General features: G+C 50.0%; 1 protein-coding gene across 1 annotated transcript; it reads right to left on the bottom strand.

Moving 5' to 3' along the window:
• Positions 1-2,060: 2,060 nt before the first annotated feature.
• Positions 2,061-22,826, bottom strand: PPP2R5B (protein phosphatase 2 regulatory subunit B'beta). Its single transcript, XM_088151065.1, has 13 exons — positions 21,651-22,826; positions 15,214-15,410; positions 13,316-13,417; positions 13,015-13,107; positions 11,757-11,887; positions 10,454-10,513; positions 8,730-8,838; positions 8,534-8,587; positions 7,865-7,915; positions 7,614-7,733; positions 7,352-7,479; positions 7,007-7,108; positions 2,061-4,237 (listed from the first exon to the last, which is right to left on the bottom strand). The coding sequence occupies exons 1-13, from the start codon at positions 21,847-21,849 to the stop codon at positions 4,108-4,110; spliced, it is 1,476 nt and encodes a 491-aa protein (XP_088007191.1). The 5' UTR covers positions 21,850-22,826; the 3' UTR covers positions 2,061-4,107.
• Positions 22,827-24,184: the final 1,358 nt, after the last annotated feature.

Genomic DNA, 24,184 nt, shown 5'->3' with positions numbered 1-24,184 from the left:
AACTTGGCCACTTTAAGATGTGTGGACTTCAACTCCCAGAATTCCCCAGCCAGCATGAGGGTGCCTGGGGAATTCTGGGAGTTGAAGTCCACACATCTTAAAGTGGCCAAGTTTGAGAAACACTGATCTAGAGGGAACTTGCTTGGAATTTACCAGAAAACTCACATTCTGATCATAAACAAAAGCCAGACACTTCTGACAAATTAAATCTGCCATTATGAGATGAGGGGGTGAACGTCCTTGTCAATCCCCAGAGACACAGCCAAGGGTCAAAGAGAGGAAGGTTATTGCAGCACAAAACATTTAGAGTTTTCACCTTTTAAAGGGCATCTTACGGGATTGTTCGTGCAAGATCAAAGAAAGGGAATTTGAAGATCATCCAGTCTACCCCTGGCCACTGATATTGAGAGGTTGGAATCCTCCTTCCTCCTCGACTCTTACAAGACGACAGCCAAGCACTTGGATTCTGTGCATTCACACGAAATCGTCCCCCACCCCACCCCACCCAACACACACCTTCAGCTTTGCAACATACTGTCGTTAAAAATGGATTTGGTTCTCACAACAACCCTGGATTCACAGACCACAACTGAACAAGTGGCATTTGTATCTTCGCCTCCATTGCTATTTGTATCTTAGTCTGTTGGGTGAAGCAAACAATCATGTTAAGCCAGACTGGGTACGTTGCCAGAGAAGAGCCTGCGGTGTTAGTTAACTATGGTTTAGCATGTTGTGCAAACACACCACCTTAGTTTCCAGTTATACAAGCCCTGCAACACCAGAATCTTTGAGCCTCTCTCTCTAGAAAACTTCTTGCAACTTGGGAATAACACGGATGCGGGTTTCTGCGGCAGCCTCTCTCTCTTTGCAAATCGGACTTTTATGCATCCCTTTTATACTATTGTTATAAACCAACTTTGGAGGTTTTCCCAATGAATAGAAATCATTCAATAAAATAAAATAAATTTAACATACATTTATTTTATTTTAAAGAGGAAGGAGAAAGAAGTAGCAAAAAAGAGCTAGGAAAAGGTGGGCTATCCAGTCCAAATGCTTCTATTGGCCATGAAGTTTTAAGCATGCAGCTGCTTAACTGAAGTAACAGCGTAATCTGGCTTTTAAAAAGTAACAGTTCCCCATCCTCTTACAGTCCAGAGAGGTTAAGAACAGTCTCTATTCCAGATTATGGAGTAATCTTGATACTGTTCTGTAAATAAGCCAGTTTGGAGGTCATCCTGGCATAATTCTTCATTTTTCAGCTTCTGAAAAGATCATTTTCCAAGCCCCCCTCAGTAACAGTGTATTGGGGTCTTCATTCAAACTAGAAATGCGTAAACATCCTCCATTAAAAAAAAAAATACAGGGATTAAGTTCAGCTTTGCCCAATAAATTAACGCAAAATGACTGAACAGAAAATTCAGAAATGGTAAGAGGCTTAAAAAGTCATTCAATTTACCATTTTGAAAAAAGAGGGAACCTGTGCTCAGAAACTGGAGCGGGGCAATGCCATTCTCAAACAAGGATTTGGGAATTCAGAGCCCGCAAAGACACAACACAACCTTTCGTCTGCAATTCTCTAAAGCAGACCTATCTTCTCCTGGGATTGTGTCGCAGCCGTACGATGCTGGGAAAAGACGGGGCTGCTTTCAAGAGGGGTTTTGTTGTCCCCTCCAAAGCACCTTTGGGGAACAGAATCCAATGCACTGAAAAGCCTCTAAGCAAGATTTTGAAGCCATCTGCTCTCACGCCAGAAAATTCAGGTCAATATCAGAGCCAATTGATCAGGGCTGATGTATTGGTGGGTTTCATGTATTAGTGGGAGAGGTGAAGGTGGAGGGGATAGAAAGCCTTTGTTCCTTCACATCTGCAGCAGTGTTTTTCACACTTGGCCACTTTCAGATGGGTGGACTTCAACTCCCAGAATTCCCCAGCCAGCCAAGCTGGCTGGGGAATTCTGGGAGTTGAAGTCCACCCATCTGAAAGTGGCCAAGTGTGAAAAACACTGCTCTACCAACTGACTGTGAACTCAAGATACATGCCACTGCCCACCTCCATACCATGGATCAGGCCCCACGTCGTTTGTGACATGAAACTTTCTCTTTATTGAATACAGAATCGTCCAACAAAAGGAACACAGGGGGAGGGGACAGGTTCGTGATAATGAAACTGTTCATAAATAGACTAGACCCCCCCCCACAAAATATCTCTTTTGCAGCACCCTCCCATCTCTACCCTGCCAGCCCCAATTCCCACTCGGGCCCCCGGTGTCTTAGGGCCTTCTCCTGTGAAAGCTACACCAGTGTGGTATGACTAAGTAAGACTACAGAAGAAGGATCCGCTCCAAGCGTTCTGCTAAAAAATAACCTGTAATAAAAGCCGTACGGTATTTCCTTTCCCCCATCACCACCTAGGGTTTGTTTCTGGGTACCGAGACTGCGTTGAGGTCATCATGCCTAGAAAAGGGAGGGGGGACTTTTACCTTGCATCCCTCATCCCCCCCCCTTAGACACTTATACACACACACACACACAGAAACACACACACACACGCACCTTTGGTGGAGAGAAAAATATGTTGTCCATCTGGGGGTGGAAAAGTAGGATTCCAGGACTCAAACTCCCTGGGGTTTAGAATTAGGGTTTTTAAAAACGTTTCTCCGCCCTCTCCCCCCCATCCAGGTGCAGCGGGGAAAAAATTCCAGTTAAAGTAGCTTTCCAAGTGTTCCGGATCTCCCAGAATCCCGAGCCAGATGAGGCCAACACATCTGTTCGCCAAAACCTCCAAGGACGTGCTCCATGCCAGGCGTTTCTACGGGCACCAAAGCCACCCAGCAGGGCCAACCGATCAGGGATGCTGCCACAGGGGATCTGCTGCATCGCTGCCATGAGGACGGCTGAGAGCTACCGTCCCTGCCCTAAACACACCCACACACATGCATGCACACGCACACACATACACATGTACAGAGAGGCTGCGCCCGCTCCTTTGAAATCACCCAGTGTCCCATCCAGCAAATACGCCCTCCTCACATTCAGGATCCCAGCGGGGGGGGGGGAGGAGGGTTCCTTGCTTTGGCCGTGCTGAGAAGCTGACCTCCTGCAGTGCCAGGGTTTGGACGCTCTGCCCTCTGACCCTGGGCCAAATGTCTCCATGTGGCTCTGAAACCCTTTGGGGAGCAAAAACGAGGAGGAGGAGGAGGAGGAGGAGGAAGGGTGCAGTCTGAGACCCACGTTCCCCCCCAGAGCTACAAGTAACGAAGCAAAGGCCCCCTGCGTCCGGCCCTTCCTCTCACACGCACCCCCACAAACACACAGCCTGCTCCCAAGCCAGCCAGATGCAATGGCAAACCCACACTCGCAACTGCTTGTGTGTGTGTGTGTGGGGGGGTTTCTTCACCAAGCAAGACAATGGCACACCGTGGAATGCATCTGCTCAGCCTCCACTGCAGGTCCCCCTCTCCTCCCCTGGCAGCATGTGCCCCCCCAGGGAGAACAACCCTCCCGCCTGCTGCCCCACCCAAAACAGGATCCTGATCCTTTGGGGAGGGAGCAGAGACGGAAGGGAGCGTGGGGCAAGGAGGGAAGGAGGGCTCTGCAGACACGGGTCAGGGTCACTACTGATGGGGAGGGGGTGTTTCCCCTGTCCCTGAGGACAACGGGAGGGGGAGGAGCACTGTCCCCCTCCCCATCAGGGTATTGCACTCCACTTCTCCCCCCACCAAGACAGAAAATAGCTTTGGGTCCGACAGTGCCTCAGAACGGGGTCATAACCCCCCCCAAGAAAAGCCTATCCAGCAGTTCCCCCAAGCTGGTTAGTCTCTGCATCACCTACAGGATTGTAGCCCCCCATGTACATTTGAGGGGCACCATCGAAGCACAACAAGGAGCTCCGCCAACTCCTTTCCCCCCTTCCCCTGCCCCCAGCCCAGACACACAGCTCCGATCCTTTGCCTTCCAGCTGCCGGCATGGCTCTTGGGGGGAGCCGAGGGCCCGAGCTCCAGCTTGGCACAGGATGGGGGGCACCCAGCTGTCTCGGACGGGGTCTGCACCGGTGTGCTGTGCTCCCGCCGCCTGGTGGGGGGGTCATTTCCAGGGGAGAAGGGGCTCCTAGCTGGCCAGGGTGTGTTGCAAATTCAAGCGGTTCATCTTGGCGTCTTCCAAGCCTTGCAGCTTTTGCAGCTGAAGTTCATCCAGATGCCTCCAGAGCTCCTGCCGCTCCTTCTCCTTCTTCAGCTCCCTGCGGGAAGGGACAGGAGGCAGGTCAGGGGCAAGGAAGAGGGCTCCCCACCCCCGGCCCAGCATCCCAACCAGGTCCCCCAGAAGAATTTGGAAACTCCCACCCTGCCTGGGCCCAGGCCCAAAATCGGGTTTCAGGGAGCTTCGGAAGCCAGAGGAAGCTTAAATGAAACACTGATATGGATGGCTGACCCTGGACTGGATGACTTAAGCGTTCAGCTGAAAGCAAGCGCAGACGGAGTTCACACAACTCACTAAATCTGACAATTGTCATCCTGGCCTCACAACATTGCCCCAAACCTCCAGAAGTGGAGACACCACAATCTCCATGGGTAGACTGTTCCCCTGATCTTCAGATCTTACCTTCAGGAAGTTTTTCCTTATATTTCAACACAGTTTAGTTACCTGCAATTTAGACCGGTTATTTCTGATCCTAGTTTCTGTGGCCATGGAAAACAGTTCCTGCCCACCTCTTTTCTGGCATCCTTTTTATGCATTGGGCAAACTCAGAAAACAGATTAATTAAGGAACTCGTTGCATGAACCCAACTGATGTGCATGCAAGCGGGGAGTCGCTCCCATATTTCCATTTTTTATTTATTTTATTCCTGAAAATTGCAGCGTGAAAGGTTTGCACAGTACCCCGGCTTCGACCAGTATTTCTCAACCTTGGCAACTTTTAGACGGGAGAACTTCAACTCCCAGAATTCCCCCATGCTGGCTGTGGAATTCTGGGAGTTGAAGTCCACCCATCTTAAAGTTGCCAAGGTTGAGAAACACTGGCTCAGACTAAATTGAGGTTGGTTACATCGTGCTTCACCTTCTTCTGGAAACCAAGCCACTGTCTTGGCATATTTTTGTTAGTAATAATGTTACTAACTTTCTTAAAACTTAAATACCTGAAGGAGTTTTTACTTCCTTTTTAACGTCCAAGCCAAGAAAATCCTTGGCTGCATTTGCACAGGTTTTATCGGGTCAAGTAAAAGCTTGCAGCTTTTACATTCATGCAATACAGAAAGGTTGCTTAGCATTAGACTTGGTTAAGGGTATTGGGGAGGGGTATTTAGCTTGTTGTGCAACCCCAACCCTTTCGGTTAGTTCACAATTCAAATCAACAAAATGGGATAACTGAGAACAAGTTTGATGTGAAGTCACAGAGCCCCTGCGAAAACGCAGGATTTTGCTGATTCCTGAGATATGCTAAGGCAATGCTCAGGGTTCAGTTTACTGCTTAAAAAGTAAATTGTGGCAATTTTTTACAAAGATGTAACTATTATACCCATACTGTAGAATAGTAGAAAAGATCGCTGTTTTTTTTTTTCTTTTTCTCTTCACATCTATGAGAGTTTCTTTGATCTCGGTTTTTATATACAGTATCGTTTGAATTGTATTCACAACTTTGGGGTTGTGAATACAATTCAGCTGTATCGATTCAATTGTATACAATTCAACTGTATACAATACAAAACTGACTGCAGTTTTAAGGAAGTTAGTAATATTATTACCAAAAAATTATGCCAAGACAGTGGCTTGGTTTCCAGAAGAAGGTGAAGCACGATGTAACCAACCTCAATTTAGTCTGAGCCAGTGTTTCTCAACCTTGGCAACTTTAAGATGGGTGGACTTCAACTCCCAGAATTCCACAGCCAGCATGGGGGAATTCTGGGAGTTGAAGTCCTCCCGTCTAAAAGTTGCCAAGGTTGAGAAATACTGGTCGAAGCCGGGGTACTGTGCAAACCTTTCACGCTGCAATTTTCAGGAATAAAATAAATAAAAAATGGAAATATGGGAGCGACTCCCCGCTTGCATGCACATCAGTTGGGTTCATGCAACGAGTTCCTTAATTAATCCGTTTTCTGAGTTTGCCCAATGCATAAAAAGGATGCCAGAAAAAAGATGGCCAGGATCTGTTTTCTATGACCACAGAAACTAGGATCAGAAATAACTGGTCTAAATTGCAGTTAACCAGACTGAGTTTACATATAGGGAAACGTTTTCTGAGGGTAAGATCTGAAGATCAGGGGAACAGTCTACCCATGGAGATGGTGGTTTCTCCATCTCTGGAGGTTTTGAAGAAGGAACCACCTCTCATGGATGGTTTAATTCGTTTTCCTACACATTACAAAGGGATGGTCTAGATCAGTATTTTTCAACCTTGACCACTTGAAGATGTGTGGACTTTAATTCCCAGAATTCCTCAGCCAGCCATGCTGGCTGGGGAATTCTGGGAGTTGAAGTCCACACATCTTCAAGTGGACAAGGTTGAGAAACACTGATGTAGAGAATCCTTGGGATCCCTTCCAACCCCACAGTTCTGCGATTCTCCACTGAACCATCAACTAACACAATGGGTTGGGTTTGTACAACAGGCCAAGCCCACCCCCATTCACAAAACCAAACCAAGATTAAACCAAGCGTAGCACGTTCCTGAACTGACCTGTCATGCGAATTTGGTCATACTGTTCCAGACATGCACATAGGGAGAGGTTTTATAGAAAGAGAAGAGATAAGAGGTCAAGGAACACCAGAGAGTCAGGGTGGGGTTTATTATCGGTGGGCAACTGAATCTGGGAAATGTGGGAAGCAGCCGTAGATTTCCTGCTGAGTTTTTCAACCTTTCAATTTTCAACCACGTCTTCTGAAGCTAGACAGAAGGGGGGACGGCCACTCTTCCTGTAGCAGAGAGCTCTGTTATTCTGTTCCATCACCAAGAGTTGCCCACCACCATCTCGTCTCCCGCACCCAAACATTTCACCCATACATAAACTTACTGCTGCTTTTCCACCTTGTAGGAGGCAGTGAGTTCATCAAAGAGCTTCCCGTTCATCTCCATGAAGGTCTTGAGGACATTGTAGACCAGAGACACAATGGTCCTGGGAAGAGAAGTAGGACGGTTGGGGGGGGACAAGGGGAAGATGAACCTGTGACACAGGCTGGAAGGACTGACATTCCTACAGCCCCACAGCTGTCACCTGCCAACTGACAGGGAGGGGAACCTATGCCAGACTCCCCAATGCTGGACTGGGAAGTGGACTTTCCCGGGTGGTTTTTTTAACTTTTTGGAGGATGGGGTCTGAACAACTCCTCCTCCCTGGTGCCGCGCCTGCCAAACTCACGGGTTCCAGTGCTCCTTGGAGACACGGTACAGCGTGCCAAAGATGGTAGGCAGTACTGTGTGACAATTGTCCTCCACCAGGCTCAAGATGTATTCATTGTTCCAGAAATACAAGGCCCGTTCTGCCACCTGTTTTGGGGGAGAGGGCACAGAGAAAGGCCATCATGGTTTGAAAGCCTATCTGAAAGTCCGCAACGCAGCTGCCTTCCATAAGCTGGTTCTCCAGCTAGGCTTTGTTCACCCTCCTTCCCCACCCAAGGCACCTGGAAGTGAGGGCTGGCGATGCATCGTGCCACCTGCTTGAACAGCGGCTCCTGGATCTTCACAAACTGTGAAGGTTCAATGACATCCAGGATCTCCTCAATTTCCCCTAAGAGCATCACCTGGTCCGGAAGGGAAGTGGGAGAAAGAGAAGAGGAAGTGAGGGAGGGGCCCTGTAGCTGCAGACAGGCCCAGGCATTTCCAGCACCCCCGTGTGGATGCTGACCCACTCCCCTTCTTGGCCCTTCTGTACCTCCTTCTGGGTGCAGGTCTTCGGCCAATATTTCAACAGGCCGCGTATCACCTACGTAACAACAGAGAGAGAGCGTGAAGGGGAGGAAAAAGAAGAGGAAAAGCAACATTTTAATTTTGTTTGCCACCCTGAGTCACTTGCTGAGGCGGGCGGCTATACAAATTGAATCAATCAGTCGATCAAGAGAATGAAAGAGAGAGAGAAAAAAGAATAAGATGTGAAGGAAAGAGAAAGAACAAGCATGAGAGAACAAGGGGGGGGGAAGTTAAGAAAGAGTCAACAGCAAAACAAGGGGGAAGGAAATGAAAGAGAAACAATGAAACAGAGAAAGGATGCAAGAGAAAGTGAGAATGAGAGAGAGCAAAAGCAAGAGAAGGAAGATTCAAACAGAATTCAGTTCCCTAAACTCCTCTTCTGACTGGCTTCTGGTTCTTTCAGCAAAATCTTTCCTTTGGGGCATCAACACAGAAATCCTGGGTTCAACTCTGCCCAATGCCAACCAAAAGAAATACGGAGACCGTAAAGTCCTGCCGCTGACTGAAGGAGGTGAGCTGCCGAGCTGCAGTCTCGCCTTGCCTACGCACGGCCCCCTCACCCACTGCAGGCTACTCCTGCCCTGCTTCTTTTCTTCCAACCAGCCCCCTTCCCCGCGGCAAAGGCTGGACTCACATGCTCCGTCAGCGTGGCATCTTTTTCCAAGAACTGAACCACGCAGTAGGCCAGCTGCAAGAGAGGAATCAGGGTGAGACGAAATGGCTGTGTGCAGCCGAGGACCCTCACCCACCGCCTGCTCCTCTCCAAGGGTGGAGCCCCCCGACCCTTCATCTCCAGCCCCCCGGTGCCTTCCAAGCCAGGGACCGCTCACCTGGGCGTGGAAAATGGAGAGTGATTTCACCGAGTGAAGCGGGATAAGGACGCGGATCAGGAACTGCTTGTGTTCGGTCTTCAAGGGCAAGGCGAAGCCGTTGATTATACTGAGAGGAAAGGGAAGCCAACGGAGTGATTTCCGGGAGGGAGGACCATCCCCTGCAGGGATGTTGGATCAGCCAATTTCTCACACCAGCGGGGGGTGATCTAGTCGAGTGTTTCTCCACCCTAGCAACTTTAAGATGGGTGGACTTCAACTCCCAGAATTCCCCACCCAGCAATCTCACCTATCTCAAAGTATGGCTGGCTGGGGAATTCTGGGAGTTGAAGTCCACCCATCTTAAAGTTGCTAAGGTGGAGAAACACTGATCTAGATGAACTTTAGGGGCAACTTCCCATTCTATGATTACTTACACACACACACGTCCACTTCAAACATTTCTGGAGGAGAAAACTGAAACATTTTTTTTTGGAATGAAGCGTCGTCCAGACCTTCTTCTGCCAAGACAGTCTGCTATTTATCCTGGCATGATTTGGAAGAAGCCCAGCTCGGCAGTGAGAAACGGATGCCAAAGGTAGGAAGGCTGGCCACAGCTGGCTTGGGGGGGAAGGTTTACGGGAGCTGGGTCCACCACAAGCGGCACCAGATTTGGGAAAGTAGAGCTTCGATGTATGAAGGATGTTGGTGGAGGGGATCTTCCGGAAGGAAACACAACTGCCCTTGGCTCTGTACCCTTGCTTGGATTTTGTTAAACTGTTCTCAGCTGAGGAAGCGTATGAAAAAGTGACCTTAAAAATAAAATAAATCTAAAAATAAGCATCTTTGGAAGGCTTTCCAATGCCCATTTTTGGTGTTAAAAATAATTTAAAAAGTGGCAGAAACAGGGCATGTCAATTTATGAACTAACATGGTCAAAAGATCTAGGTACAGGTAGTCCTTGACTTACGACCACAATTGGAACTTCCATCGCTAAGCAATGCATCGTTAAGTGAGTTGCGTCCAATTTTACGACCTTTTTTGCCATGGTTGTTAAGCAAATCCAGCTTCCCCCATTGATTTTGCTTGTCAGAAGCACCCTGGGAAGGTCGCAAAGGGTGATCATGTGACCCCAGGATGCTGTGACCATCGTAAATGGATGCCTGTTGCCAAGTGCCCGAATTTGGATCATGTGACCGAGGGGATGCTGCAAGTCATAAGTGCGAGGACCAGTCGTAAATCACTTTTTTCAGCACTGTCGTAACTTCAAACAGTTGCTAAATGAATGGTCATAAGTGAAGGACTACCTGTATGTTCAGTCTACAGATAAGGCAGACAAGGGGAAAGAGGAGAGCAGTCTCCAAATATCCAAAGGGTTGTCAAAGAGAAGAGGAGGGAACTTCTCTGTTGCTCCTGTGGGCAGGATCAGGACCACTGGACTAAAATTCCTGCATGAGGAAATCCAGACTAGATATCAGAAGGAATTTCCTAACTGTATATGCCACAGCCTGTGGAACAGGCTGCCACATGAAGTGGCAAGTTCTCCTTTGCTCAAGGTCTTCAAACAGAGGCTGGAGGGCCATCTGTCAGAGATGCTCACGTGGATCCTGCCCTAAGCACCGAGTTGGGCTAGATGACCTCTGAGCTCCCTTCCAACCCAATGAGCCTGTGCTTTAAAGGACAGGGACTGGCCCTTCTTACACGCACTTACAGAGCGTTGGTTCCCACAGCACCGAAAGATTTACCTCCCAAGGATTTCTAACAATTCGGCCACTCCGTTGAAATGTTCTGTCTCGTAGATAAACCTGCCAGGTGGGAAGGAAATAAATAAATAACGACGAAGAAAGGAAGAAGCAGAGAGGGTTTTGTTCCTAACATTGTATTCCCCGCAGAGGGAGGGTGCAGGCAGTTCTGACCCCCCTCGCCCCTTTGCCACCTTTCCCCACCATCTGCCCCTCCTTGAAAGACTACCACGATGCCAAACTAGCCAAGAATGCAAGAAGATCAACAGGACCCCAGACCAGAAGAGTCTTTCCTACTAAACAGAGTCCCCACCACAGAAGGGGATCAGGAAAGGACCAAGATGGGATCTTGAACTCACACAAAATGAGTTCACACTACAAAGACCCAGACCCATGTACCACATCTAAGCACCTTCTGGGTGGGCTTAGCATGCCACTGGTCTGCAGCCCACCGGGTCAATTGTTCAGGATATTGGTGCAAAGCTAGCCATTCAAGGTTTCTTCTAAACAGAGGAAATGGTAGGCAAATATTTTAAATCAATGTTTTTCAAACTTGGCCACTTTAAGATGCATGGACTTCAACTCCCAGCATGCTGGCTGGGGAATTCTGGGAGTTGAAGTCCACACCTCTTAAAGTGGCCGTGTTTTGAAAAACAGTTTTAAATCCGCCCTTCTATGCCACAACGAGCCACTTTTCTGGGCAAATATTAATGAAGTAAAAAGGAAGCAGAAGTCCCCTGGTTGGGAACCTCACAGAGTTGTTGTTGTGGGGAAAATAGGAGGAGGAAGGAGTATTAGGTATATTTGCCACCTTGAGTTACTTATAAAAATAATAAAGGTGGGATAAAAAAATATCTCAAAAAAGAGGGGGGACAGCACAAAATTAACTCCTTGTGCATGCTGGTGTACACTCCCCCAACATCTTGCCATTCAAATAATTTCAGCTGGGGACGATAAGCTTTGACCTCCAACATGCGTAGATGGCATTAGGTTGGGGAAAGGTTGCATGAGCCAGCCTCTAGCGCAGGGTTTCTCAACCTTGGCGACTTTAAGCTGGGTGGACTTCAACTCCCAGAATTCCCCAGCCAGCATGGCTGGCTGGGGAATTCTGGGAGTTGAAGTCCACCCAGCTTAAAGTCGCCAAGGTTGAGAAGCCCTGCTTTAGCAGCACCGGTTGGAGTGGAATTCATCAGAGGCTTTGTGCAGGATTAGGAAATGGCTGTGAACAACCCAACACTCCTTCTTGACTTCTTAGGATGAGGAAATCAGGGCAGGGAGGCAAAGAGAAGGCGGAAGAGCTCCTCACCGCAAAAATATGTTATTGCATTGCTTGCGAATATATGCACGAAGGCCCAGGAATTTGCCATAAACCCGGTGGAGGATGGTCTTGAGGTATTCACGTTCCCGGGGGTCTTCGCTGTCAAACAGTTCTAGCAGCTAGCAGCGGGCGAAAGAGGAAGGGAAAAAGATGTTTGCAAAGGATTCGGAAGGCCCGGTTCCAGTTTCATGACCTCAGCTGCATTTAGATCTAACCTCATGGGCAAGGCCAGGACTTTTTTTTTTTTGGCCTGGCCCCATTTCTCACTTTTGGGGAAGCTGCGTCCAGCATATAATTCAAAGGCCAAATCTGCCTCCTGCCTAAAAGGTTGCGTACCCCTGACCTCCCTTGATATGATGGTCTACTGACACTCTACTTGGGTATTTGGATCCACAGAATAAAGCAAGGGGGCTTATGCCCTGGTGGTCTCCCATTCCAAGCACCTCTGAAACAGTGCCCTGGAACCCATTCTTCTTCATTTAATATTTATTTCTTACATTTCCACCCCAAGGGCGCTCATGGCAGCATATGTGGGGTCAGTCCTCGTGTGTGTGTGTGTGTCTGGTCCAAAGTCACCCGTGAACTCTGTGGTCAAATGGAGATTTGAATCTGGTTCTGTCCAGCCTAACACTTCAATCACTGTGAACAGAGCAGTTCTTTTCTGCTCGTCAAGGTCACAACTCCACACAAACAGAACGCCGAGAGCATAAGGTGGGCACTCTCACAAAATGGCTTCTCCTGTTCTGGACAGGGATGCCCTTCCCAACCATGGTTATTTTCTACGAAAACACCTGAGGCCCACCTGAAATCTAGAAGAACATTTGGCAGGCAGAACATTTCATGATCAAAGTATTCCAACCTTGAATTTGACTGTTCAGCGACCCAGGATCAAGGACCGGCCGTACTGGGAGTAGTCTCAATACAGAAGGCCTATTTGCAATTAAAACTTTTTAACTGCAAAATGTTAGCAAGCATTCCCAGAAATAGAAGTAAGGCTGAAGTTGGCTTTTTTTCTTTTTCTTTTTCTTTCATTTGTCTTTGCAGCAGGCAGAGAAAACAATATTTTAATTCAAATCATCTAAAATAATCAGGCAGCAGAGAGTCTGGGTACTACACTGCCCATCTTGGATCTAAAGAGCCCAAGCTGCATGGAATATTGGGGAACTTCCACAGAGCAAAGAAGAGAACTGCCCCCATGCTCCCCAGCCAGAAAACCCTTCCCTCACCCCTCACTTCCTTCACTTACCATCAATACGAATTTCTGGTCTATGTAGCGCTTGGCAACTGAGGGTTGGAAGTCTGGACTTTCAAGGAATCGGAGGAAAAATTCATATACAAGCTGGAAAGAGACAGAGACAGCTGGAATCCATCAAACAGAACTCAACTTTCTGCATCCACCAGTAGGCAAAGCTTCAAAGCCTTGGAAAGGTGGAGCGTGCTATGCCCAAACAGAGCTGGCCCTTTCTCCCAGCCAGAGATACGTCCAAGCACACGTGCTGTTACTCAAGGGGACATCTTCACCTGCTGGCCTTCAGAAAGACTCTAACCTGGAGATGTGGCCAAGAAGGTTCCAGGTTGGGCTCATCTTCTTCAGGATCAAACTCAGGGTTCTCACTGGGTGGAAGAATTCGGAAAATATTGACTGATATCTGCAGGGAGAAGGGAGAGATCAGCCAAAGCCCAAAGCATCCCTTCGAAGGTGTTTTGAGCCAAACAAAACAGACTCCATCCAAGCTTCAGCTCTGTAGCTAAGTCCCAAGAAGAGAGGTTTGTCCACGTTCCCCATCCTGCCTTCGGCAAAAGCCAGACAAATTCCCCAGAGTAGCCCCCCAAAGAGCGGAAGACCTCCTAGCTGTTCTCCGGCAGGAGACAAGCCAGCAAGAGTCCCATTCTCTCAGCATGTGAAGCCCCAACCCAGGTTAGCAAAACACAACTGCTCTCTTTATCAACACGATGCCCGAATCAGGTGACCGTATTTTGGCCGAGCTGATGGCCCAGTTCACACAGCACGCCAAGATCATGACTTGGCTTCCTCCCGCACTCGGAATCACAAACTGCCAGGGCCCATTTTAGCCTGGTCTAGTGTGTGGACTGATCCCAACCAGATCTTCCCCCAAACCCTGGCTGCATCTTCCGGCACGTGGGGATAAGGCGGCCTGAACTCTCTGCCGCGCAAGTGGCTTTTTTGGCTAGGAGCAAATACTGAGCTGATGAACAGCCGAAGGGGTGGCACTGGTGCTGGTCAACAAGTGGAGGGATGAGCCATCCACACGATGGGATCTTCTCCCAAGGATGGATGACGGCAGCTGAAATGGTCCTACCAAGCAAATGCCTTCTGTGCTGGCTTAGATGCAGGAACCTCCTTTCAAACCAAAGTACGTGGCCCGGTGAGTTCGGTTGGGGCAGCTCTGCCACCATCCTGGCTTGTTGGCTTGGCTTGTGCTGCCAATTTTTATTTTTATTTTTTGCTAGTTGGCACTGGGGGCGGGCACATGCAGAACAACGCAGCAGCGAGGCATGGGACAACAGAGAGGTCAGAAATTGCAGCCACTGAGACACGATATTTTACTGCGTTACTGTAGGCAGCATATTTATGCTTTTGTTAACCATCTTTTTTTTTTGGTGCCTCCAAGTCAGGGTTGACTCCTGGTGACTACCTGGAGTAGTCCCTGCAGTTTTCTTGGCAAGGTTTTTCAGAAGTCACTTGCCATTGCCTCCTTCCTAGGGCTGAGAGAAAGGGACTGGCCCAGGGTCACCCAGCTGGCTTTGTGCCCAAAGCGGGACTAGAACTCAGAGTCTCCTGGATTCTCGCCTGGTGCCTTAACTGCCACACCAAACTGACTCTCTTAATCCTCAACAGGGTCATCTTAATTTAATTTTTAAATGATTATTAACTATAAATATTACAATATTTTAATTCGTTTATTTAATCGATCAATAAACATTGACTATTTGTTGAATTTTTGCATGTGTGTGAATGCAGCCCACTAATTAACACATTTTATGTAATGTGGCCCCGGCATTCATTTGAGTTTGAGACCCCTGTTCTAAACGGTTGGAAGACCTGAAAGATTAGATTAGATCTCCAAATAATTTAACTGACAGAGAGTCTTCTTAGATTCCCTGAGAACACATTCTCAGCCTTATCTTTCTTTTGGCAGCAGGGTGTGTGTGTGTGTGTGTGTGTGTGTGTGTGTGTGTGTGAGAGAGAGAGAGAGAGAGAGAGAGAGATCTTCATTTCAGGATTACCGTCCTTTCGATAAGTGCAATGCAATAATTTTATCTTTTCACTGCATGTTTTATTGTGGCTCTTCCCTCTTACTTTCAGAAGAAGAGCAATGGATCGATATAAAAACCAGGAAGGGAAGAATAGTAATACAATTTCAAGTTCCTAGCCCCTACCTCCCACCCCCCCACCCCCGGTTTTTTTGGGCCAGTCTTTTACCATCTTGATGATCTCGGGATACAGCGGCTCAATTAGGATGCCACGGTTTGTGGCCACGCACTCCACCAGTTCGTTCAGTGCCGCCCGCTTGATCTCCTTGCCCTTCAGGTCAGCGACGCAGTCGAGGAAGTCAAAGACGATGGAACACTGCTGTAGCTTCTTGCAGAGGAGGTCGTGGAGGTCTGAAACTGGAGCATCTGGAGGGAGGAAGCAGAGGCCCCGTGAGAATTCATATGGGGTCTCATATGAGAAAGCAGAGGCCCAAGAACTGAACTGCACACTTGACTACCCCTTCCACTTCCTTGCAACCCAGCGTGGGGACATGACTGGAGCAACACGTGTGATAAATCTTTTCCCTCTCTTCCATTATTTTTGAAGGGAACGGCCACAGCTGTTTAGCAGGCCAGTAGCTTTGTATACAAAAGATCCTGGATTCAACCCTCAGCAGTGTCAGAAATGCAGCAGAAGATTCCTGCTCAAAGCTTTGGAGATGCAGATGAACGTGTGGATCCGTGCGAAGGCGCCACAGCTCAGAACTGCACTGAGAAGGCTGCACGTCTAATCACACAGATGAGAAAGGCCCTCTCTATATCCCTGGAGCTCAAGCAATATTAAGCAACAGAAATGAACAGAGTATTTTAATTACAGGTAGTCCCCAGCTTAACAACGAATTCCGTTCCCAAGGCCTGTCCTTAAGTCGAATTTGTCTGTAAGCTGGAACAGTATTATTGTATGATACTGTATAAGTAGTATTGTGTCTTTAACTCGAATTTTGCTACAATAGGCTCCGTTCTTAATGATGGGTCGTCCGTAAACCCGATGTTCTTAACTTGGGGACTCCCTGTACGGTGCTTTGATGGAACATAAAATGGTAAAATTATAAAATGGTAATTACCTTTATTTGCTAGTACTCTCTCTGATACAAACACGATAATTAAAAGATGAGCAAACTACAAACGCACATTTTTCAGAGTTGCCAGTATCTAAAGTCCATAGCAAACCGCTTCCATGCGGCTGCCGAAACAACTCCATGGATGTGCCCAGAAAGTCTCCAGAAGCTCAGCTCAACTCAGACTTAACTGACCAATTCCTACAGTGAAAAATCTGCTAATGATCATTATCTCTTGGGCGGTTGGTATAAAGGGTGTAGCCCATCTGAAAGAAATTGGCTGCCCCAATAGGTAACCGTACATTGCAGATACAACTGACTAAGCATCTATAAATATATTATAAGCCTATATTGCAGACGTATGTTTACATTTACATTTGCAGGGCAATTAAACTCCCCAAGAAGCTGAAATGTGATCCTCTTGCACGGCTTCCAGGGAACTCGGTTGCTTGACCTTTCCTGCTTTCCCACGGCTTAGCTCCACCGCCGATCTTCCATGGCCTCTGCAAAATTTCGCTCTATTTTCAGCGACTTTGTTCCTTTCTTAAAATAGGGCCAGGACGCTTCAAATGTTTACAAATCTCCCCGTACAAACAGAAAAACACCAACGGAGCTACCAGCAAAGCCTCGTGTGCCTGAAGTTAAAACACGCTGGATATGCTATTTCCCTCTTCCCACCCCCAATATTTCAGTTCACGTAGGGGGGAGAGGGGTTTTTAAGATATGCAGGCATAAAATCCAAAACCTGGAAGGGGTCCTTGAGGCGATCAAGCCCAACCCCTGCTCAGTACAGGAATCTGCATCGTAACGATCCAGAGATGAGTGCCCAGCTTGTGCTTAAATATATCCAGCAAAGTTTTTTTAAATTGATTACGTGCCATCAAGTTGTTTTCAGCTCCTAGGAACCACCTAGACAGATTTTCTCCATGATGATCTGTCCCCAAGTCTGGTCTTTCAGGTATCCAAGCAAACAGGAGCTGATAGATTTGGGAACTTTTGCCCAACATTCAACTGGAATCTGTCTTCCTGCGAGTGGGAAGTTTATCCCTTGTTGTCCTGTGCTGTCCTCACTGCGACTTCCCTTCAGAAATCTGCAGACTGCCACCACAGCCTTCTTCTCCAAGTTAAACATTTCCAGCTGTCTCCGTGTCTCTCCTCCTAGTTCCCTGATCACCTTCTCTGCCCGTTTTTGAACCTGCTTCGATTTGCATGAATTTACATTTACAAGAATCCTCCTTAAAACTTCCGCTTCAAAGACGGCGCGGGATTTAGAGGAGGCGACCGACCGGCGCAGAAGACAGTGGAACTAAAAATAAGTTTGCCTTTTTAACAGTCATCTCCCACTGCTGATTCCCATTCCGCTTGTGACCAAAGGAGCTTTTTTTCACACACATCTGTTACCAAGCCAGATGACAGTTCCCCTTTCAACAGCATTATGTGGGTTTCTGTCTCCTAAGTGAAGAATGTTACATTAGCATGTCTTAAATTCCACTTGATTTTCAGCCCAATTCTCCAACACAGTGTTTCTCAACTTTGGGCACTTGAAGATGGATGGACTTCAACTCCCAGAATTCCCTAGCCAGCATGGCTGGCTGGGGAATTCTGGGAATCGAAGTCCACCATCTTCAAGCGGCCAAGGTTGAGAAACACTGCTCTAACAGATAAAGAACATACCTTGTGAAGCAAAATTTTTGAGAAGGCTGTTTACTAAATGCCCATAAAAAAACAGAATACTCCTCCGTTAAGAAGAGCAGAAAACCTTCTGAGTCAAAGCTGCCCAGATAACTCCTATTTTTCAGGGTGGCACCCTGAGACACCCTGTCTAACACTTCCTTTGCCCCCACAAAGTTTCTTCATCCAGAAAATCTCCTCTGAACTGACCTTCCTGTTGATTACACATGCACATCCATGTAGCCTTCGTGGTAGTACTATGGAAGCCGCTTGCCCCATCTTCTTCTGAGATGTCTAGCCCATAAACCTGGCATTTCTTGGTGGCCTCCCATCCAAGCAGCCCCCAGGCCCAACCCTGCTTAGCTTTGAAGCTCAGATGTCCTCTCAAGGTCGCTACCAGCTGAGGCTCTCCAAATAATCAAGAAGGAAGGAGAACATGGTGGAAACATGTCTTTGACTGAACTAAGTTCTAGCTTTCCTAGATAAAACTTTTTTTTCCTGAACAATAAACAAGGCCATCTCTTGCTATGGATGGGGAATCTTTGAACATCTGGAGCCTACAGTCCCAGTGTCTCAGCTAACCTGCCAATGGCGAGGGGACAACTTCTGGAGATCCACAAGTTACTCATCTATTTTTATTTAATGCAAGCTGGTCCATCTGACCATGCTCCAAACAGTGGAGGGCAAGTAGAGCTGATTTTAGAGGGCAGAAAACTGTAATTACATTCATTAATCACAGCGAAAAGGATTGCTCGCCATGCAGCAAGTCATTCCCCCTGTGGTCCTCTTAAGTGGGATAATTCTGCTGCCATTTTTAGAGAGCCCCACCAGGGTCTGCAGGGGGAGAGGACTGCAGGTTGGAGAACCTGGTCCCAGAGACTCCAGGTTGGCCATTCCAGAGACACCAAGGAATGGCCAACCTCAGTTCGTCACCAGCAAGCACGAAAGAGCAAGGAGTAAGGCAGTGTTTCTCAGCCTTGGGAACTCGAAGATGTGTGCTGGCTGGGGAATTCTGGGAGTTGAAGTCCACACATCTTCGAGTTCCCAAGGTTGAGAAACACTGGAATAAGGGATGATGGAAGAGCAGAGCCTTGGCTCTGACTGAGGCACTGTGGGCACGATGCCACCATCTCCTGCTTTCTCCACTCTCCGATGCCCCTTGGGGCACAAAGCAGCTCTGGGAGTTCCAGGAACTGTAACCATGGCAGCTGGGAGGCTGACGGCTTACATCAAGAAGAGGAGACTCCTGCATTGAAGAACCAGCAGGGACGTGGTAGGATCAAATGACCTCTCCAAGAGGACCAGGTTCCCGTAGCAGGGGATCTCAGGAGAACGGTGGCCACATCTGGAGACAGGGAGCCAGGAGCACCCATCCTCCGAGACCCGGAGTTCAGAAAAAGCTCGCCACTCTTCCCTCCGCTTCTCACGGAGAAGACCAGAAACTAAGGGGGCAGAACGTTTGCCCTGGATAATGCAAACACATCATGGGGGTTTACGGACTTTCCCCAAACCACGGGCTCCAGATCTGCTTGATTTCAGGGTTATGGAGAGCTCACCCCTCTGGGGAGCACCAGGTTGGAGAAAGAGGCAGGAGCTGGTTGGATGGTAACGAGACCCCTTTTTAAAAACAAACGAACAAAAAAATCTGCTTTTTCAGATGTGGGCTTGCTTTTCTTTGGAGAGGAGCTGATTTTCCTTTTTGTTTTTCTTCCTGCCCCCCAAAAGGGCAAAATGTTTTTTAGGTTTCTCCTGTTTTTTTAAAAAAAACAAAAGAAGTAATTTGTTGCGATGAAACGCCAGTTTGCCATCACCTTTTGTTGTTCCAACTGGGGTGGGGCACAGCTCCATATATCTCTGCGTGTGTGTGTGTGTTAAAATTTGTGTGTACTTTGTTTTTATACGTAGCAAGTTTGGTTATTTATTTGTAATATGTTTGGTTATTTATTTGCAATACGTCATGTGTTTAATGGCCGTTAGGTTGTTTAGCAATCATTAGGCTTTGCGTCTCCGCCAAGAGTTCATCAGTGAAATGATTTCCTTTCTATCATTTTTACTAGCAATCAATAAGAGCAGCTCCCCCACCAATCCCAGCCAAATCCCCGCAGCCCCCTCAGGAGCCTTCGAAAATAATCCCTTAAGTAAGATGCTGCACAGGATCCAGGACCCAGGCTGGTCCTTTCTTGCAAACACACCTGTAATCTGAGCTTTTCCAGGAGCCAAGCTAGACCTCTGACAGTGCATTTATTGGCCGGCTCCCCTCGCCCCACCTGCTCAAGATACCTCAAGACTGTGACAGAGGAAGCGGCATTAACCGAAGCCATATGAAAATAGTCAATATTGTCCACTCTTGACTCACAAGAGCGGCGAGGATTATTACTCCTGTCACCTACTTACGGACTGATCCTTTTAAGCAGAAGCACCAAGGCCTCAGAATCGTTTGTGCACGCTGATTTGCCACCCATCTCAAGAACACCGAAGTCTTTACCGACGTGGAACCATGGTCCACCTAACTAGGTTGTCTCCTGCACTGGCAGCTGGTTTCCAGGGTCGATTCAGGTCTTTCTCATCATCTCTTTCTCATCACCTCATGGTCTTTCTCATCATCTTTTCCCAAACCATGTCAGAGACTGAGCCGGAACCTCCTGGCTGCATTCCCAGAACACGCTAAACCCAGGTTCGCACAATGTAATTGCTACGTTCACACAAACCATGCCTATCTAAGCCGTTTATGGTTTAATGAGATGGCCCGTTTCATAACAATGGGCTAAGGCAAGGGTTAGGTTTCCTACACTACACTGAACCGCAAACGGCCCAACTTCGTTTGAGCCTAGCTGAGTGTGTTGTGTGAACCGGGCCCCTGTAGGCAAAAGAAATGACCTACCCTTGAAAGTCTCTCCTGAAAATCAAGACCAGCAAGGGCAGACCCCAGCGGGCTGCCTTCCTCACTTCTTTCAAACAATTTTTACTCATCTGGCTGAGTCTGAGGAACACTGAGGCCAGTTCACACAACACCCATAACCAGTGTTTCTCAACCGTGGCAACTTTAAGATGGGTGGACTTCAACTCCCAGAATTCTCCAGCCAGCATGCTGGCTGGGGAATTCTGGGAGTTGAAGTCCACCCATCTTAAAGTTGCCACGGTTGAGAAACACTGCCCTTAACTAAGGCATTTAAAAATCTAGCAGTTTTAAATTAGCTTTTTGTCCTTGTGGGTTCCCTTGTACTGCAAACTAGCTCGTGGGTTAGTTTATATTCAACCTACTGGGGCAAGACCAAAGATGGATCCATTCAGCTACCCAATTGCGGGGACTCTGCAACCCCGCCATCTCCAGCAACGTCCCAACAGTACAGGAAACATCAGGGGGCAGAGGAACACCCCCCTCCCCACTTACAAGAGGAGAACATTCAAAACACAGAATGGAAATCCCTATACAAAAGTTCTTTAAGTGAGTGGCTCTGGGTTCATTTATTGCTTTTTCAAGCCTGCAGTTCAGGCCCAGAAAGGGTGGATGAGAGGAAGCTATTAGCCACAGAGTTTTACTAAACAAACCCAAACTGGGCAGCTTTGCACAGCACATAAGCCATCATTTGCAAGTACAGAACCGTCAGCTGGGTTCACAAACAAGCGACTACAGTTCATCTGAGCAAGTTATGCAGAGCCAACACAGGACCAGCGTTCCGCTTGGATTTGGCCAACCTTGGGCTGCATGGACCCAGCTTGGCAAGGCCACCTTTTTCAGGTCACCCTGCAAACAAACCAGCCCCCGAGGGAGGCTTAATAATGGGTGTCTAACAAACCTTCCGTTCCACAACCCGCCTGGGGGCAAAGGGCCAGCCATCCTGCCATCTAAGCGCCCAGGCGCTCTCGCCAGGCCTACCTTTCAGCAGAGGAAGAGGCGTGAGCTCCTGCTGGTTGCTCTGGTACCGGAACTGGGAGGAACTGTGAGACCGTCTCTGGCGGGACCGGCGCAGCGACCGGCGGGAGAAACCGTCCACTTTGTCGGGCGGTGGCACAGGGGACAGCCCAGGGGAAGAGGGGCTGGTCGGTGTGACAGCAGGTGGGATTTTGGTCTCCATGTTGGCAACGGGGGCAGAGTCCGTCCTGCAGCCTAACCCTCGGAGATGCCAGGGAGAAGGCTGTTCTTAATCTTCCAGAGCGGCCCCGGGCATTCCCTCCGGCTGCAGCACGCACCCCATGACCAGGGCCGGTGGCACCGTCCAAGGCTGGCTGCCAAGGTGTACGTGAGCGTGGCCTCCTCGCGGGTCTCAGGGAGCCGAGGGGCTGCTGAAGTCCAGGAGCAGCCGGCTCACATCGGAGGGGCTGTCGGCCTGCTCGGCATCCGCGTCAGGGCCCCCCCATCAGGACGATGCCAGGTGGGCTGCAGGAAGACAAACCGAAGCCTTGCGACCCTTGGCGGGCGGGGAAGCGCGCGGAGCAGCGGGGCCTCACGCCGCCGCCAGCCGAGCCAGCCCCGCGCAGCGCAGGCCGCTCGCCGCTCCTGCGGCCGCGAGACGGGCTGCTCCCGTCAGACCGCCGGCGACCTCCGTGGCAGAGGCCCGGCGCCCCAGAGCGGGCCAACAGGTCCGGGAGCGGCGTCCTCGCCGCGCTGCTGTCGGCAAGGTCAAGGGGCCCCGCTGGCCTCGCGGGCGTCGGGCGCTCCTCCTCGCAGCCGCAGCGGGGAAGCGGCAGCCGCGGCAGGCGCCCGCTCTCGCTCACGCCAGCGGCGCAGGAGCCATCCCCGAGCGCGGAGGCAGGCGGGGCGCGGGTGCGCCTCTTGCCCGGCCCCTTCCCATGGGGCCCGGGCGCAGCTGGTGGGAGGAGAAGCCGGGGAGGCGACGCCCGTCCTTCCCAGCGCGCTCTAGCCGGCGGCAGGTGCGGGCAGGTGCATGGCTCGCCGCCGGGCCGGGCCGGGCCGGGCCGGGCCGGGCCCCCTCGCCTTCCCTCCGGCGCTGCAGCTGCACAGCCGCACCAGCGCAGCAGCTCAGCCGAAGCAACGAAGCCGCCGCCGCCGCTCCGAGCAGGACAGCTGCCGGGGGCGCGCGCCGCTCTGGCGCCGGTTCCCCCCCTCCGCTCCGCGCGCGCGCGCCGCGTTAAGCCAACGCCAAGCAACCTGCCCGCGCCCACGTGACCCCGGCGGGGGCCCTCCCATTGGCCCCTTAAAAATAGAAGCTGCGTCAGGCGCTTGGAGAGGGTGATGTCATTGCCGCTGGCCCGGCCAGCCGCGCGGGGAGGTCGGAGCCGCCGCGCCGAAGGGGCGAAGCGGAGCTGCGGGGCGGCCCGGCGGGGCCCGGGGCGAGGAGGCGGGCAGCGGCCGGGGGGCTTCGGCCGTTCGGGTCTGCCCCCCGGGCGGCTTCCCAGCCTTGCGCCAGCTCCCTCGCGCGGCCCCTGCCCAAATGCGCTTTTGCGCGCGGCTCCCGATGGAGCGGAGCGCTCCGTTCGACCAGCCTTCCCTCCCGCCTGGCGGTCCCTCCCCGGCCTGCTCCCAGGGGGTGCTCTCGGGGCACCCCGCCGCAGCGCCCATCCTCCCCAGCCGAGGGGGCCCCGTCAGCCCAGCACGACCGCGGTGCCTCGGGCTGCGTCGGGGCGATGCTGACGTCCCCGCATCGGGCTCGAGGGCCCCCACTGAGGAAGGCTGCTCTGGGGCTGACCTGGTCGAGGGTTGCTGCCTCTCCCCCGCCCCCTTCCCCTGGGGAGAGCGAAGCGCTCTTACCCGGACCGCTCTTTGCACGTGTGAAACGCACGCCGGTTGCGAGCCAATTGCCGGCTGACAGTGAAGGTGACCTTCAGATCGGGTGCGTGGCGATGCGGGTGGCTCTCCGAAGTAAGGTGGTGGTTTAGCTACAACGGCCCTGTAAGGTAGACCACTCCGATCCCTGTTTTACAGAAATCACGATATCAGGAGCCTGATAGTACCTCCATTTGAGGGAAGTTATTCCCAGGTAGGAGTCGCAGCCTAAACTGACCTTGGCTGATCTAAGCAGGGTCAGATTTGGTTATTCCCGAATAGGAGACCACCTGGAATTCCCTGGGGCAGAGGCTAAAAGGGGAAGTCAAAACAGCATTCGGGCGAAGCGCTGCTTCCCTGATGTTGCCCAGGAAAGTCCATGACGGCACTGGTGGTATGCTTAACTTGGAGACTTTCTCTTTCCTTAATAAAGCTGATAGGATTGGGGCGGATCCAGCCCATGTTCGATGAGACTTACTCCCAAGTATAAAATCAGAGCTAATTTTGCTCCAAGCTGGTATAAAGAAAGCCCAAATTGCATAGTCATGTCCCAGTTTGGCATACTGTAGTTGGAAAAGCATCAGAAGCAAACACTCTTGATGCCTAATACGGTGTTCAACTCTCTCATATCCTCCTATTTTAGGCCTGCAATTCCCAGCCAGAATCTCCCCTGGCTAGGAATCCTG

The sequence above is a fragment of the Python bivittatus genome, unplaced genomic scaffold (genome assembly GCF_059951505.1).
Source record: "Python bivittatus isolate LINGU-HERP-01145 unplaced genomic scaffold, Pbiv_v1 ctg000660_np1212, whole genome shotgun sequence".
Taxonomy (NCBI): domain Eukaryota; kingdom Metazoa; phylum Chordata; class Lepidosauria; order Squamata; family Pythonidae; genus Python; species Python bivittatus.
The sequence above is the reverse complement of the archived record's forward strand: the minus strand, read 5'-3'. Positions and strand labels throughout refer to the sequence as shown.

Bases quoted from the DNA above. Each gene is read 5' to 3' on its own strand.
- PPP2R5B (XM_088151065.1), bottom strand. From the start codon at position 21,849: ATGGAGACCAAAATCCCACCTGCTGTCACACCGACCAGCCCCTCTTCC. The intron at 7,916-8,533 runs GTGAGTCCAGCC...GTTGTTACGTAG, and splicing joins ATGCCACGCTGACGGAGCAT to GTGATACGCGGCCTGTTGAA. The intron at 4,238-7,006 runs GTAAGTTTATGT...CCCTTCCCGCAG, and splicing joins TACAAGGTGGAAAAGCAGCA to GGAGCTGAAGAAGGAGAAGG.